Source organism: Amphiprion ocellaris, chromosome 11 (genome assembly GCF_022539595.1).
Source record: "Amphiprion ocellaris isolate individual 3 ecotype Okinawa chromosome 11, ASM2253959v1, whole genome shotgun sequence".
Classification (NCBI taxonomy): domain Eukaryota; kingdom Metazoa; phylum Chordata; class Actinopteri; family Pomacentridae; genus Amphiprion; species Amphiprion ocellaris.
The window spans coordinates 7,565,809-7,582,397 of NC_072776.1; the positions used below are offsets into that span (position 1 = coordinate 7,565,809).

At 41.1% G+C, this 16,589-nt stretch overlaps 2 protein-coding genes across 2 annotated transcripts in view; both read right to left on the reverse strand.

Moving 5' to 3' along the window:
- Positions 1 to 16,589, reverse strand: part of LOC111569969 (leukocyte cell-derived chemotaxin 1-like) — a 116,941-nt gene that overhangs the window by 4,277 nt on the left and 96,075 nt on the right. The gene's annotated exons all lie outside the window — the stretch shown is intronic.
- On the reverse strand, positions 247 to 14,340 carry si:ch211-199f5.1 (protocadherin-8). Its single transcript, XM_023272439.3, has 3 exons — positions 1,529 to 14,340; positions 1,234 to 1,432; positions 247 to 949 (listed from the first exon to the last, which is right to left on the reverse strand). Exons 1-3 carry the CDS (start codon positions 3,986 to 3,988, stop codon positions 636 to 638), a joined length of 2,973 nt encoding a protein of 990 aa, XP_023128207.1. The 5' UTR covers positions 3,989 to 14,340; the 3' UTR covers positions 247 to 635.

Genomic DNA, 16,589 nt, shown 5'->3' on the forward strand with positions numbered 1-16,589 from the left:
ATGACGCTGGCTTATGCTTGCTATCAGTTTAGCTGTGATGGTTGGAGAACCACATTTTATTTATTGCGGCTTATAAGCCTTTAAGGCAAATGAAATGCATTCAGTTGCTTAATTGAGGTTATTCTGTGTGCTTTATGAATATTTCCTCAGGACAATAGGTTGTACTCTGCCTATAGGTCCATAACTGAGTCCTGTGAGCCCTGATTGCTACATTTTTTAGAAACTGTCATTGAATAGCAAAACCACTTTGCTTTTAAATGTTTATTTGTGCAACAGTGTGATAAAATCTACCACAAACATGGCAATCTTTCATATTGATTGTTTTCCACAGCAGAAAGGCCCTTTAGCAGCCTAAATGTCCATAGGTCATGCCCCTTAAATAGTAACACATGCTCTTAAAAATCCATAATAAAATTCCTTTTTACATTGAGTCATTATGAAAAATATATTATCAATGTAGAAAATCTTGCATATTACACATGATACAATGAACAGTCTTATATGAGCCAAAAGACACATGACATACTACAAAACACTGCAACAATCCAACAAAGAGTCAATTAAGATAAAAGTACTGTACAGTATAAAGACAGAATCCCCTTTTAATGACCGTTTGATCTTTCATCTAAGCCGTTTTAAGAGTTTGTGTATTCCGGGATGGAAATTTCATCTGTTTCCTGTATTCTGGCTGGAGTCGGTGGACCAACGAGGATATAATCAAACTCCTGGTGCTGAACCTTCTCGTACACACTTTGCAGACCGTTGGTTTTGGGTATGTGAGCTGGGTAGTAGTTTTCCCTCCTGGTGTCCCGGGGAAGTGAAGCTGTCTTGGAGAACGTTGACAGATGCGGTCCACAGGCCATGCTCGTGTTGGGCCTTGTAGCCGAAGGGCTCCAGCATCGGTCCGAGTGTCCCAGCACTTTGCACTCGCTTGTACATGCCCAGAGACCTGTGGAAAGCAAGCAGCGCTGTCAGGATGTAATGTGAGTACAGCTGTGGGATGTTTGATGATGAAAGATCCAAGTGAGCTCAGGCTAGAGGAATCATAATGTAACCAGTGTTTTTGAACATGCATGTCCTGTGCATACAGTTTTGTACTATATTCACTTTCAAATGAAAAAAAAAAAGACATTCACGTCGCATTACTGTCTGGATTTCACCTTGAAACACTCTCATTGGAAGTATTTTCTCTCTAAACTTGTGTTTCAACATTACATTTTCTCTGACACTCACTGTTGGTGGGTGGCGACTCTTTTTTGTGCACATCTCCACTTATGTCAGAATCGCTGTCATTGAAGTCGCTGTCCCCTTTTCCACTGTCCTTGCCACTGATGTGGGGATCTCTTGCTGAGATTGTTGTGAATGAATTGCCCTTCCATATTGTTATCGGCCTGACAGTTTCTTTCCCATATCCTGGCAGTGTAGAATAACCCTGCAAAAGACACAAACATGCATATTTTGAGTTAAAATGCAAAAGATAAAGCCAGTGTGCAAGAAAAAAAAACTTTGAATATCTCTGAAAATTTACCTTTAGTTTACCCTCCATCACCCTGCTGTTTGACTCAAAGATGCCTGCTGTCTGCCTGCCGTCCTCACAGCTTGCCTCTGTTGTGTTGCTGCTGGCCATTGGAGGTTTCTCTGGAAATGGATGGGTATCAAACCCTTTCCCTTTGTGGTTGGTGATCAATGAATCAATATGACCACTTTCCACTTTCTCCACATTCGGTAAGTCTTCTTTGTCGTCAAACCCCGCTTCCCTCGTCTCCTTTTTGCGTCGGCTGCAAATGGTTGTGATGAGGATGATAGCCAGCAGGAGTAGAGAGCAGCTCCCTGCCAGGACAATGATTATGGCTATGGACATGTCCCATTGAAAGAGCTCCTCGCTGCCATTTTCAGCCAAGGAAGGCAAACTAGGCAGAGTCCCTTCTATGAAGCTGAAGTGAATAATAGCCGTTGAGGTGAGCGCGGGGGATCCGCTGTCGATGACCGACACCGTGACTTTGACGTTGTCTGCGAGATCATAGGTCAGCTGTCGGCTCACGTGCACCTTCCCAGTGTCTTTGTTGATGGAGAAACCCAGGTGTCCCCCCTCGGTGATTTTATAGGACAGCTGTGCATTTATGCCTTCATCAGCATCTGTGGCCTTTATCTGGGTTACCACATAACCTGCAGGTGCATCTTTGGGCAGGAAAACCTCAGTAGATCCCTTGTACAGGGGGGGCTCTATGATCGAGGGCTGGTTGTCATTCTGATCAACTATTTTTAATCTGATGACAGCTGTGCTCTGCAGCTGTGGTGACCCCCCATCGCTGGCTTGAATGTGTATGTCTAGCTGTTTCATCACTTCATAATTAAAACTTCTCAGGGCATATATGGAGCCAGACACTGAATTCAGAGACACAAAGGTGTTCACTGGGGAGCCCATGATGACGCTGTCCACCAGTCTGTAAGTAATTTTCCCATTGTTGCCCAGATCAGCATCACTGGCCTCCACTGTGGTGATATAAGCGCCCGGGGCGTTGTTTTCCACCACTGAAACTTCATACACAGCTTTGGCAAAGTGAGGGGCGTTGTCATTCTCGTCGCTGAGCCTGATGGTGTACTGGGTGATTTTTCTCAGTGGAGGTGACCCAAAATCCTCAGCCATGACCGTCAGGTTGTACTCACTGATTCTCTCCCTGTCCAAAGCTGCTGCTGTCACTATCATGTAGCTGTCCTCGTACGCCTGGCGGAGTTTGAAGTGGTCGTGGCCGTACAGGGTGCAGTGGACCTGGCCGTTGACTCCAGAGTCTCTGTCCAGGGTGCTGATCAGCGCCACCAGACTGTCCTTGTCTGCCGCCTCGCTGATGTGCGCGATGCCCGTCGTGATGGAGGTCATCGGGGTGATGCTGATTTCCGGGGCATTGTCATTAACGTCGGTGACGTGGATGATGATTTTGCACACGGAGGGGGTCGGGTTGGGTCCCAGATCGGTCGCCTGCACGTCCAGCTCATAGGTGCTTTTGTCCTCAAAATCCACGGGGCTCCTGAGCGTCAGGCGACCCGATTTATTATCCACTTGGAAAAGTTCTCGGATCTCGTGAGAAACCTGCTTCCCGAACCCGTACACGACCTCCCCGTTTAACCCCTCATCAGCATCCACTGCGTTCAAGTCCAGGATCACTGTGCCAACCGGCGCGTCCTCTGGCAAACTGACAGAGAAGCTGTTCTGGTCAAAAACGGGACTATTGTCGTTAAAGTCAGTCACTTTGATAGTTATCTTGGTTGACCCCGATCTGTACGGGTTCCCTCCGTCTGTGGCGACCAGCTCCACAGTGTATGATGACTGAGTCTCCCTGTCTAGCTCTTTCATTAGCACCAATTCCGCATATTTAACCCCATCCGCTCTCAGGAGCACATCAATGGTGAAATGACTATTAACAGAAATTTGGTAGCTTTGGATGTAGTTTGACCCGACATCTGCGTCCGCAGCTGGGTCCAAAGGTATGCGGGAGCCAACCGCTGCATTCTCTGATATCTCCACCACAGATTCTTTGTTTGGAAACTCCGGAGAGTTGTCATTGATGTCCTTTATTTCCACTTCAACGTGAATCAATTTGTAGCGATCTTTGGAGAAATTAACCACGTCAAAAGTGATCACACACTGTGGAGTGTGTCTGCAGATCCTCTCCCTGTCAATTCGTTCCCCGACAGCCAGCTCCCCGTCGCTCTCCCTTACCCTGATGAATGAGTCGTTGAATTGTTTCATCATCCTGAAATTGGTCTTGGAGGAATGAGACAGACTCAAGGACATGTCCTTGGCGAGGTTTCCAATGACCGTACCTGGTGCGTCCTCCTCGTTAGTCTGGTATCGGATAGTATTTCCTTCGGACAGAGCCCAAGAGGCAAATATAAATTGATGGAGTGAGAGTATAAAAATCCACCGGTGGCAATAAGTTATAAATTTGCCCCCCATCATCTTCCTTGCTCCCTCGGTAAGCAGCCTCATTGTGTGCCAAAGCAGTTGCGCGCAGTTCACCTCTGGAGCGAGCTCTCCATGCAGCTCCCTTCGCTTTTATGAACTGAACTGTGCTGAAAGTGAAAGTTACTTGCTCCTTACGCGCAGCCAGTCAGATACGCTTGTTGCCTTGCCTTCAACACAGCTCAAAATTCTGCAGTGGCGGCGGGGTTTATACAGCTCCTCATGCTAATGAGACGAAGTGTGACCAATCCCTTGCTTTAGAATTAAAAATACCCCCTTATGAAGGAAAAAAAGCTCTAAGCCTGTTTTCTTTTTTCCCTCTTCTTCTTTTTTTTGCACACTGAAGGAAGTTGCAAAACAGGAAAAAAAGGCACAAAGATACGTCGTTGCTTGGAGATAGTTCCTGCACTGTTTATCGCCTTATTACAGCCATTACCAAGTGATGGTTTTATTTAGGAGGAAGGGGAAAAAAGCCAATTTCTTTTCTTTTGATGTTCAGTGCATTGTCTGTGGAGCGTGCCTGGGCGCGAGTAGGTGTGTGGATACGTGTGCGCGCCTGTGCACATGCAATCACAGGAGCAGGTCGATTGTTTGTCTTTTTTTTTTTTTTTTTTTTTTTTTGGTGAGCTGAGCAAGGTTGAGCAATGAGAGCAGATTAATTAGGCAGTCCAGGAACAAATCTGCAGGAAACTATCCACATGTCCTATTTGAGGGAGGAATTGTTCTATATTGGTCCCCTTCATGTAAATTATTTGTGGTTATATTCGTTGTGTGCTGAAAGAACAAAGAGAAGATCAGCATCCTAGAGGTTACTACTGTAGCCTGTAGTGACACTTTCCTCTCACAATTAGGCTCCTTTACATTTCTAGTCTTCTTTTTCTCCCCAAATTACTATTTAGTTCATAATTCCTGCATATATTTGCTGTCTACTTATGCACATTTATCTCTTGGGTTTTGAAAACAAAGCTCAAAGAATCATTTCCAGCTGTTATCAATTACAAATCACATTAACCATTCAGCTAACATTGCAGTCTTTGCAATGTGGTTTTCACCTTTTGGTAGTATAAACCAAATGGGAAAAATAATGTGCACACTCTTATCCTTGTGCTTTTGTCATTTGTGGTTTGCAGCTGTTTTCATAGTCCAGGCTGCAGACAAATGGAAATCTTCATGCTACAGCATACAACGATGTTCTAGACAATCACTCTGGCAACAATTTGTATAAGGGACTTTATTTTTCCAACATGACTCTGCATTAAAATGAGCTGCATTTAAAAAAAAAAACAAAACAGTGTTCTGAGTCTAACACGGAGGAACTTGACTTTCCTCACACAGAGCCCTCATCTCAGCTCCTTCCAGCACTTTGGGGGTGAATATGGAAAGCTGACTGCGAGGCAGACCTTATCAGTGTCTGACCTCACTGATAATTGTGTGGCTGAATGGGAGCAAATGTCGCTCTCCACAGTCTCGTGAAAAGCCTTCCCAGAAGGACAGAGGGCAATGAAGGCAGAATATTAATGGCCATGGTTTTAAGAACCACTTAAAGTTGTCCACATACTTTTGGCCATGCAGTGAACTCTGTGCATAAAGTTAGACACAGTGCAACATAGCATCAAAAGTCAACCACAGAACTGAGTCCACTCATTCTGGCACACAGTCTCAACAAGACTGTAACATGCAATAAATGCAGCATTAGTGAACTAGGGTGCATTTATTGCCGGACTGAAGTATTACCCCAGTTTGGCTCCTTCCATGAAGTTTTGGAAAAGGTATATGTCAATCCTTGTTAACCCATTTTCCTCAAACTTTTGCCACACAGTAACTTCAATCGTCCGTGTAAACTAAATTCAAGCAATAATCTAGAAAACTAATATGTACATTTTCCCTAAGGATCTGATTTAGTTTCCATCACGCGTGCATGCCTGTTGGTTCTTTTTAGATGTTCCGTCAAACCCCTAGTGGACCTCATTAGATTTGATAGAGTACATTTTTGCTGTATAATTATGTTTTTGCGCTTCTTTGGTCTGCTGCTGTGGAGAGCACAGAGTTTAGAGGATTACTGAGAAACACAGTGAAACACAGTGTTACTGTTGTGTCGCCCAGCATCTGTATGGAAGTCTGCTCACACTTTATCTCTGACTATTTTCTTCTCAGTTCTGACTTCTCCGTAACTCCACGCTCATAACAATTCATTAGTCAGCTGCAGAGTCCACAGCTTGCTGTGGTTGGAGCACTTACAATAATCTGAAACAATAACGCAAACAATAGCAATACTGATCTGAGATACTGTGAAGAGCCCACAGAGACACGTTTAAATAGCAGAGGCTGCAGTAAACAACAAAGGTAGGCGTACGATTTTATAGTATAAGCTTTCCAACATGGAGAGGACAACTGTGACAGAATGTGGTCGCGTATTAAAGCAGATGCCATTGCATTGTTCACAGCCCTTGTTTCCAAAACATCTCCTGCTTATCCAGATGTTGCTTTTCAGACTTTATATGTTGACTATCATGATGAGGTCACAGGTAAGGGTTTACTGAAGCTGTTGTGGCTAAATCTTCCTGCAGGTCTTTGCAGTCATACGGGGGGGATGTTTTTTCTTCCTTTCCTACCCAGCAGACGTCTTCTTGGTGTTCCAGATTTTCTTTTTTACCTCTACAGTTCCCCTTAACTGCTATTTCCTTATGACATTTTGGACAGTGGAAATTGCTAGCTGGAAGAACGTTGAAAGCTCTTCAGTGCCTTTTCCCCACTGCTTTTAAGGCATCAATTCACTTTATTTTCAGATCCTGCCATTGCTTAGAGGAGCCCGTGGTTTGAAGAGTTGGTGAATTTCTACATTATAAAATCATATTTTAATATATATTGTCATCAGCTAAAAATTCCCAAACAGTAAATTGATTTTCTTGTTGCCTTTAAGATGTGGCCTAACTGCAGTCTAATTAGTTCAGTGTGAGTTGTGAAAGTGTATACGTACCTGAGTTAAATTAGATGAATTTAAAAAACAAACAAAATAAGTTCAGTTAACTTAAAATACGAAGTTAAGCCAACTAATCATATAGACAGTGGTTACTGACAGACTTTCTTTCCTTTCACATTTTCTACATTTAAGGAATTTCTTCATTTATTATTGAAAATCTACAGCCCAATAAAGTAATTTTTGACAAACAATGTGATAAATGACAAGTCTGTGGGTATAGGGGTGAATTCGATACTCACCTTTGTTATGGTTAGAACTAAGAAATTTCCCTGTAAATTTACAGTAAAGAGCTGGCAGCAAAAGTTGCCAGCAGCACACTGTTATCTTACAGTAATCCTACCGTATTCTACAACAACAGTTTATTACTGTAAAAAATATTAGAGTATTATGCTGTTTAGAGAGCTATTTCCTGGGGCTTTCAAAATGAAAGCCCCAGGAAATAGCATAGCATAGAAATGGCTCAGACAAGAGATGACTTTTCAACATTAAGCTTTTATTAAAGTCAACTCTGTATCAAACATATTTCAAAAACTGACTTATTTAAACCCATTCAATTTTAGTAACATACAATCATTTCCTCATGCTGAACAGGTTCTCATTCTGCATGTTCTAGTTCAGGTACACTGAGTTTGGTTTCCATTTTTCCTGAACTGTAACAAAAGATATCTATATATATCACTTAAATTATTTAACTACTGCACTGAACACATTCAGCAATCAACAAATTTCAAGTAATTCAAGTCTTGTGAAATAAAATGTATAAAAACAATTAATGATGTTTAACAGGTTGTCAACAATCTGTTTAAAAATTGCATATCACATTTCAGGTACCCTGCCTTCAGAATCAGTCTTTCATAACTCATGATCATGTTCAATAAACACCAAGTCATGGCTCAAACCTGGAACTGAAGTATTTTATACTGAACCAAACACAATACTGAGACTTGTTACCTTAGAATGACAGCATGAACATCTGGTTGCAGACAGGGCTTTTCCTTTGTGAAAGTGAGGTCCTGTGTGGAGAGGTGCTGTGGGTTTACATGAAGTTCCATTCAGAGTCCATCAGTCTTTTATAAGGGAGGCTACATGAGGATTTACGGTAGATGCCTTTTTCTGGAGCAACATCACCTTCTCCTGGCTGCCCTTTGTTCCCCTCTCAGGGTTAATACCAAGAAAGAGCCTAGAACAAAATGACAAAGAAAGAATATATTAGGTGTGGTAGTCAAAGATCCCTTGAACTTAATATGGAACTCTGTCACATTCATCAGAAAACTAACAAACAACAACAAAAAAAAAAACAGGAAACTCAAATTATTAAGCAAAACAGAGGCTTCCACTCAGAACAGCTGTTTAGTTCAATACACATTTAAATCTAATTTTTGCAGCTGTTTATATAACACCCAAATTTACCTTTCCTAAGTGGAGAGAAAAGCAACATGACACATCCTACAAACCTTTTTAAAACTTGAAATTACCTAAATGGTGGAATGCAGACAAGTACATGTGGAGATGTGATAACAGATCAGTGGAGCATCATATTGGATATTTAATGGAAAATTACACGAAAGACAGAGATAGCTAACCTAACCTAGCTGGATCTGGTGGCTTAGAAATTCATTTTCCTGGTCTGGTTTAAAAGAAAGACCCAAAGTTTTGTTCACTCTGCAGCCAAAGGGGAGGATGCTAGCTGCTAGCTAACAGTGTGGGGAAACGTTAGCATTCATGCTAGCTGCTAGCTAACAATGTGGGAAACGTTAGCATTCATGCTAGCTGCTAGCTAACAGTGTGGGAAACGTTAGCATTCATGCTAGCGACTCGTGGCTAACACCAAGCAGTAACTAACCTGGCTGTGTTTATGTTACTGTCAAAGAATAAAACATAAATAAAATAGACTGACAGAATTAAAAGTAAGGCTGACTTTTTAATAATCACAGTTACCTTGTTTACTGAACCGGAGCAGGATGGATCAGCTACAGGTGGTCTCTGCAGGTCTGAGCCGGGCCGGAAATCGTCATCCTCACTTCTTCCTTTTCTCCTAATTCTTCCCTCAGTAATGAGTAAAATCACTGATACATAATATTTTAAACCTATTTCGTCACTTCTTTGTGTTGAGTGTTTGCTAACTGCGGTGATGTGCAGGAAGATTTGCTGAGACGAGTAACAGTCGGACTGCAGCGACAGTCACACTCAAATCAACCCAAAGCAGAAAAATACTGTAATCTGCTGTAAGATTGTACGGTAGCTTGCTGTTATTATTTTGTTCTTGAAAAACACATGAATTTACAGTATTCGGCTGTATTTACAAAGAACGGTATATTACTGTACAAAACATCCTGTATTTTTACAGCAATTTGTTACAGTATTCTTTAATTGTTCTGAAAAGAAGCAACCATAATGTAATTTACGACGTAATAAAGACAGACAGCAAGTTGCTGCCACGTCTGTTTTCTTAAGCTACAAAAAGCAACAGTCTCTGGTTAGATTTAGGTCTGCTTATATGTTGACTTTGATTCTTACAGACTTAATTTAATGAGTGGAATGTTCAAGTTCATTCAGCTCATCATTTTATGCACAATTTCCACAGGTCATAAAAAAAAATCTTGTTTTTAAGTTCTAAAATAATATGAAAAAAAATTGGACATTTTAAGATCAGTTACCTAGAAATGAACAAAACACATTTAGATTACTTTAAATAAGCTAAAAAAAAAAAAGCAAACTAATTTGACTAAATTATTTTAAGTTGTTTTACAGTGCAATGAACACTCTTGATCTTCACTTTAAGTCCTACGAAAATTATGGTTGAACGTGTGTCTGAAACTTTACCAGCAGAAGACAGAAGAATTTCTGCACATGCCACACCCATTGTGTGATTTTCTTTCTGCTTTTGAACTCGTCAAATAAAAAGTATCAGTGAATTAAAATGGAAAGAAGGTATATTTTCGCCGCAGGAGTTGTGTTTGCTTCTTTTCTCTTAAAAACCAAAATCAGCAAAATATGCTATTGCCCACAGGTGCACACATCTTTGCATACAACTGCACATACTCATGAATAACAATCCCTGATAAGATATGAATGTGTGGTCCAAAGACAGCCAGTATGAAGACAATCTAATATTTCCTTCATCATATTTTTACAAGTTGTCGCAGTTTCAATGCAACTTGGCAAAACAGCTTTATGCAGCAGGGGAAACGATGGAAAACAACTGAGAATTTCTCATTGAACAGATTAATAAACAGTTGTTTCTTCTTTCAGCTCAATTTAGAGGCACGCATTACAGAGGCTGATTTTTACTTTAATGAGAACAGAGGTGATCATAGATTCAGTGTGGGCGATTCTCTTTGGATTACATTAAACCGGGTCAAATGGCTGTTGTGATAGATGGATTACAATACTACAATACAGCATTAGTTTGAACTGGGACGCGGAGGAGTTTATGTGAATTTATGATAAGCAAATGGTTGTTTATGGTTGAGAAAGGTTATTTAGCAGATGGGTGTTTTCACCGAGGTGCATTTTTTACAGTTGAGGTTCCAGTTTCATTTACATATTACAGTTAATTGCACCATGAGGTGATCGAGAACATAAAATACAGTTGATTTAGTTTCTTGCAGTGATGGCTTTTCTGCACATTCTGACCTGTCAAAGGTTCAAGCTGGATATCTGAGTTTCTGCGCTACAGTTAGAAGATAATAACCCAGACAGAAGAATGCTATTCTATATTCTAATACACAAACCCAAGGTCACTTCTACAGCAAGGCTTTACACTACACAGAAATACTCTGAATTCAAGCAACATTTTATATGAACATTTGATAGTACATCTCTGTGCAGATGGCAATTTATAACAGTTTTTATTCACAGTAAAAGCAATCAACTGTCAGAATCATCAGTCATGACAAATGTCTGCATGATGCTGATTGGAAAATCATGATAGCTGTTGTGTGATTAATGCTACACAATTATGTCGAGTGTAGCTATTTCCATGAAAGTTACTGGCAAATTATTCACAGCCTCAAACAGATTCACCAAGAGAGTGAAGGAAGCAAGCGGCAAACTGAAAATGTGGGAGAAGAAAAAAAAACTGTTGCAGGGAAAGATATTTCAAATTTACTGTTGGCCCACAGACACAATTCCATATTTAATGGGATTGTAAATGCATTCAGTTTCAAGGGATGCCTTTGCATTTTAAGTTCTCTAATCACTCCGGTCTATAATGTGCCTGAAGAAATGCCATGATAGTCTGCATTTGTGGAGGGCACTTAGCTTCGCATTCTTTTACAAAGATTAGAAATCAGAGGCAAATTACACTGTGGTGGAGCTTAGCTGTACTGAATATTGCTCTAGAGGGAGATCACTTGCCTTAAAGAACTCAATATTCCATGTCTTCAAAAAGCTAGACACTTCTTTCTCTGCATATATAAACCTGTCTCTCTCTCTCTCTTGCTCCAGTTTTTTTCTATTTAAAGTATAGTTTGACATTTTGGGATATACAGTAATTCACTTCCTTGCCAAAAGACACACAAGAATATACCACTTTTATGTCTGCATGTAACTGCCAGCAGCTGGTTAGCTTAGCTTAACACAAAAAAGGTATGCTGGGGGGAAACAGGCAGTGAGGCTCCATCCAGACAAAATCCACCTACGAGCAGCTGTAAAGATCGATAGACAACATGTTATATGTTGCTTACTTGCACCACACAAAAGTGTAAAGGAAAAAAAACCCAACACATTTCTGGGAAATGGTTTGGCAACTTCTTGTGCAACCACTATTTACTGGTTTCATACTTTCTGCGCACATTAAACAAATGAGTGTAACATGTCAATTAGTGAGCTTTAGTTGTGCTGGTAGCAGGATTTTCACTGTTTGGACAAAACCAGACAAGCTGTTTTTCCTGTGTTTAATATACTGGCAATAGCTTCAAATTTAAGAGTCAGTCGTCCAAACTAATCCACTGTAAGAAAGCTAATAAGCATATTTCCTAAAACGGCAATGGCAAACCATCCCTTTAATATACAGTAATCAAGGCGTTTAATGAGAAAAACAACTATTTCTGGTGTTTATGTGCATGTGAGCAAAGCCACACTGCTGCTGATTTCAGTCTGTTTTCCAAACAGTTTTTTTTTAGGGTTGGGGCAGAAAGAATTTCTTTTTCCACTGAGATTACATGGTAATGGGGTCACACTCCCCTCCTGTTTAAATGTGTCCTTTGTCTTCTAGTTTTATCTACATATGTTGACCTGGTCAGCATAATTGCCCCATTGTATTGTCAGAAGTGACACACTTCACAGGGGCTTAACCTTCACATGAAAGTGGTGCTTAAACATACTATGCAGTGAGGTTATTTGAGTAAACACTAATGCTCAGCACACAGTCTTTGAAGTTAGTCAGTTTTACTCACCAAGGGGATAGATCACGACACACAAAATATGTGGTATACAGTATAAGGTTGGGGAAAAAAAGCCCGGCTGAGTTTTACACCACATATGAGAGAGCACTATGGATCATCTTAGCTTATTATGGGGCTGCTGAAATGCATTCTTCAAAACATGCTTTTAAATACAGGCTGTGAAATCTCAGATGGCCGTAGATCCCACAGGCAACATCACATCTTTTTGTTCTGAAGATGCTCTCTACTGATTAATTCAAACATCAAAATAAAACTCTAGTGTTTTCATATGCGAGAATAAAGCCTCCGACGTCACATGGGGGTTTCAAACCCCAGTGGAAGTCTTAAACTCTGAAAGAAGCCAATGTTATGTTTTATTGATTCTTCTCATGGAGTTTGGAGACAATAAGGCGGGAGAATATTTCATTTCTCTCTTTATGTTTGGACTGAGAGCTGTATCCCAGTGTTCAAGGTGTCTCTCCAGACATGTCCCATAGCAGATATAAACAAAGTTATTAGATGAGCAAGACATGATTCAGAGGGAAATTCAATGCTGGGAGCTTTGGAGGAGCCCTCTGACAGTTCGTTTTGGCAATTCAGTCTGTCATGCTTCATTGTTCTTTGGGGAAGTTAGGTGTTGTTTGACTTTGAATGTTACCAGAGAGCTTATGGACTCACCAGTGGTGTGTCTTGTTTCGCAACATTGTGCATGTAAATGAGAATTTATGTTTTGGAGTGAGATGGTACACTATGGGTTTTTGCATATTGAAGATGGATCAACGTAAATATGTACAGTAAGTGCAAAGCATTGTGGAAATGTAGGTCATCTTTGCCAGGCAGTGAGATTTTCTCTCTTTGTGCGTATGTTTTAAGAAGAAGTGGCATTATGCATGTGTATGTGTGTGTGTGTGTGTGTGTGTGTGTGTGTGTGTGTGTGTGTGCGCACATGTGGGGGAGTGGGTCATATCTGTAATTCAGCAAGACCATCATGTCTCATACAATGCAGATGGAGGAGGGAGCTTCGGCGTTTAGTGTTTTCTTGCCACGAGCATTAATATGGCTGTATTTCCTCATGCGGTGTTGCTGTGAGCAACATGGTGTTTGAGGCATGTGCTTCACAGGGCTGGATGAGGTATAATTATGTAAATTGCATTCAAAGGAATCAGCAATAGCTCATGTGGAATGGATGTGTCAACAAGGTGTCCACATTCACTGTGAGAATTTGCTAATTAAACTTGACACCGTTTCTCGCTCAACACATGGGCACAGTGAGACACACTGTGGGATTAAAAATACTGTGGTGTACATTGTATTGCTGGCAGAAAAATAATCTTCTTGGAAAAAAAAAAAAAACAGGCTTTCATTTTGCTACTTGAAGTGTAAAAAAATTTACCCCCGAGTTCACTGCAGGACCATTCAACTTTGTACATGTTGTTGACATGTGTGTAATGAAAGCACCTAAACTTCAAACAGCTTGTCCACGCAGCAGCTTCTCTGATGCCCTACTACACAAAAATGGATGATTTATTACACTGCTTATTTGTCTGGCTTGCTAAATGCTTGAATTCTATTTGACAGCAAGCGTAGATAAACTACTTTTTTCCCCCTGAATGTCTGAAAAGCACTGTACCTGAAAAGCAAAGATTAATCCAGTCCATCAGGAAACAGAAACACATTTTCAACCTATTTTTTTGTGTGATATTTCCCTTCTCTTCCATATCTACTGTGAACTTATCCACACGAAGGAGAACAAGACAGAGGGGAACAGCCAAGGTAAGACGGCTTCAGTTGTAGTCAAGGCACGTGATGTCAGTGAAGCGCCGTGACAATTAATGAAGGAGAGACAAAGTGTTTAGAGAGTCGGTGAATGACGTTTGAGAGCTGGCGAGGAGTGAAAAAAATGAGTTTTGAAGTTTTTCCTTTACCCCCCTCCTCCTTATGCGTTTGCCCAAGATGAATTGGCTTTTCAGATTTAAGAAAGTGCATGGCTGAAATACAAAGAGAGGCTCATCTATCAGCCCCTGAATAGTGAGAGAAAATCCTATGGCTGTGTGGAAGGAAGGAGGGAGGGAGGGAGGGAGGGGTGCGTTGTTGGTCTCTGATTAGACCCTGGGCCAGTTCTACTCAGGGGCTTGCAGCGCAAACATCAATCCTCTCCTCTTCCACTTCAAATCCTTTGAACCATTTGAGACAATTTCTTCACTGTAAGCTCCCCTTTTAAAGATTTTCTTTATCAAATGTCCCGGCATATGTGTCAATGAGCACTTATATGCAGCTCGGTTGTTTATCATGCAAAACTCGACAGAGGCAAACTCTGAGGAGCAGTAATGAAGTTTTTTTTTTTTTTTTCAAAAAAACAACAACATCCAGGCTGCACTTCCATCATTCAGGTGCAAACTGTCCAGAGTCCAGTGAGTGATGAGTGAGTGAAGCTGCAGATGAGGCTGTTGAAAATAAAAGAGTGGCATTAGGAATGGCTCTACAGTATGTTTCAGTGTGTCACTCGGCACAAAATGGAGAAAACACTGATAAATTTTAAAAAGCCTGCTATCCTCTTAACACACACTCACAAAAAGAGCAGAACCAATTACACACGGAGCGGCATTATAGAAAGCTTTTATAATGTTTCCAGGGCGTCAAGATCTTAATTTTTGATGCCGCTTTATGTGCATCCAGAGTATAAATTGGCCTCCCCAGTTTGCTGAAGTGATAAGAGGTAAACACCAAAAACCAATAACTGTCAGCCGAACATTAAATCAAACTGACATGTCTCTTAAAAGGTACGGCCATGAAAAATTAACTGGGGGATTTTTTTTTGAGAAGACTTAAAATGTGGAGTATTTTTTTTCATCCATCCCGGCTGGTGTGATCTACATTTTTTCATGCTGTGACTGGCTTTACTCTGAAGTCGAATACAAACAATTTGTCTGACACTGCAACAAAATGAACTTAAAAGAATCCTTTATTCTGGACGAGATAGTCTGTTTTAGTTGCTGTGTGGCAGCTGAATCATGCCTCATGTCTTATTGTCATGTTCCACTAAAGCAAGTCAAAGGAGGTTAACCTGACATGAATGTACTGACTCAGGTTGAGGTGGTCACCTTGACTTGGTGCTGCTTGGGAACTGAACATCTTGTCTCTGCAAAGGCTGATTCTGTGACCCGTAAGAGGAGACTTTAAAGATTTTATGGGCTCAGTCAATCTCAGCTGTGTCCCCGGTTCAGGAAAACTGAGAGTGAATCAAGTAAAAACCCAGCAGAGTGCGAGTGACATTAAATCCTTAATAGTTATTGGTAAGATATTAAGGGATTACAGCACCATGGGCTCCGACGACCGAATGGGGGACTTTCTGTCAAATATTCTCTCTCAGATTACCATGTTACATGCTGATGTGCCTAACAACCCTTCACTGTATACCATAAATCTCATCAAAATGTGCATGTATGGCAGTTCAGGGAATGCAGACTAAAATTAGAGGAGGGAGAACTTCATTGCCCTGACACATGTAGGTCTTGAGTCACTTGGCTTTGCGTGGTTTCCACAGAGCAATCACACAAAGATTGAGCAAAGGTACGGCAAATTTAAACATGTCAGCCAATTTCAAATGTGTGAAGCAACAGAGTGCTTCAGCAGCGCTAGCGGCTCATGGCCTAGGGCCTTGGGCTGTCTGAATCTGAAATTCACAGTTCAGAGCACACCCGGAGATGGAGCCATAGAATCCTTGATGCCCTGCACAATGAGGCCATTTCATAGTAGATCACGGTAGTCTCTAGCTGGTGTTGAAGGGAGAGGAAAAGCATTTTGACAGGCCAATGAAGAATTTATTTGAAATGTCTTGTGGTGTTGAGAAGATTTGCGTACTCTTCAAAAAGCTATGAGGGAAAACATTGGCGAGCGCACAGATAGGAGTTTATACAACTGTCCCTCCAGCCTCGTTTCAGCACTTTATTTACATTTATGCCAACTAGAACTGAAGATGATCAACTCTTTATCCACATAATCTTGGGGAATCTTGCTTATTTTCTTTTTTTGTACATCTGAAATGTCAGTTCGATTCAGCACATCACTGCTGACAGTGTGTCCACATAGCCTAAGCAAACTGCACATATTCCACGATATCTAGCTGTGCACAGCAGTTTGTATGGAAACATGCAACCAAGAGAGAGACGCTGAACATGAGGGAGCATCAGAGGAAGTGATTTAGGCTGACAAGAGAGTTCCCTGCTTGATTTTTGTGGTGACAGGCTGTGACAGAGCTCAG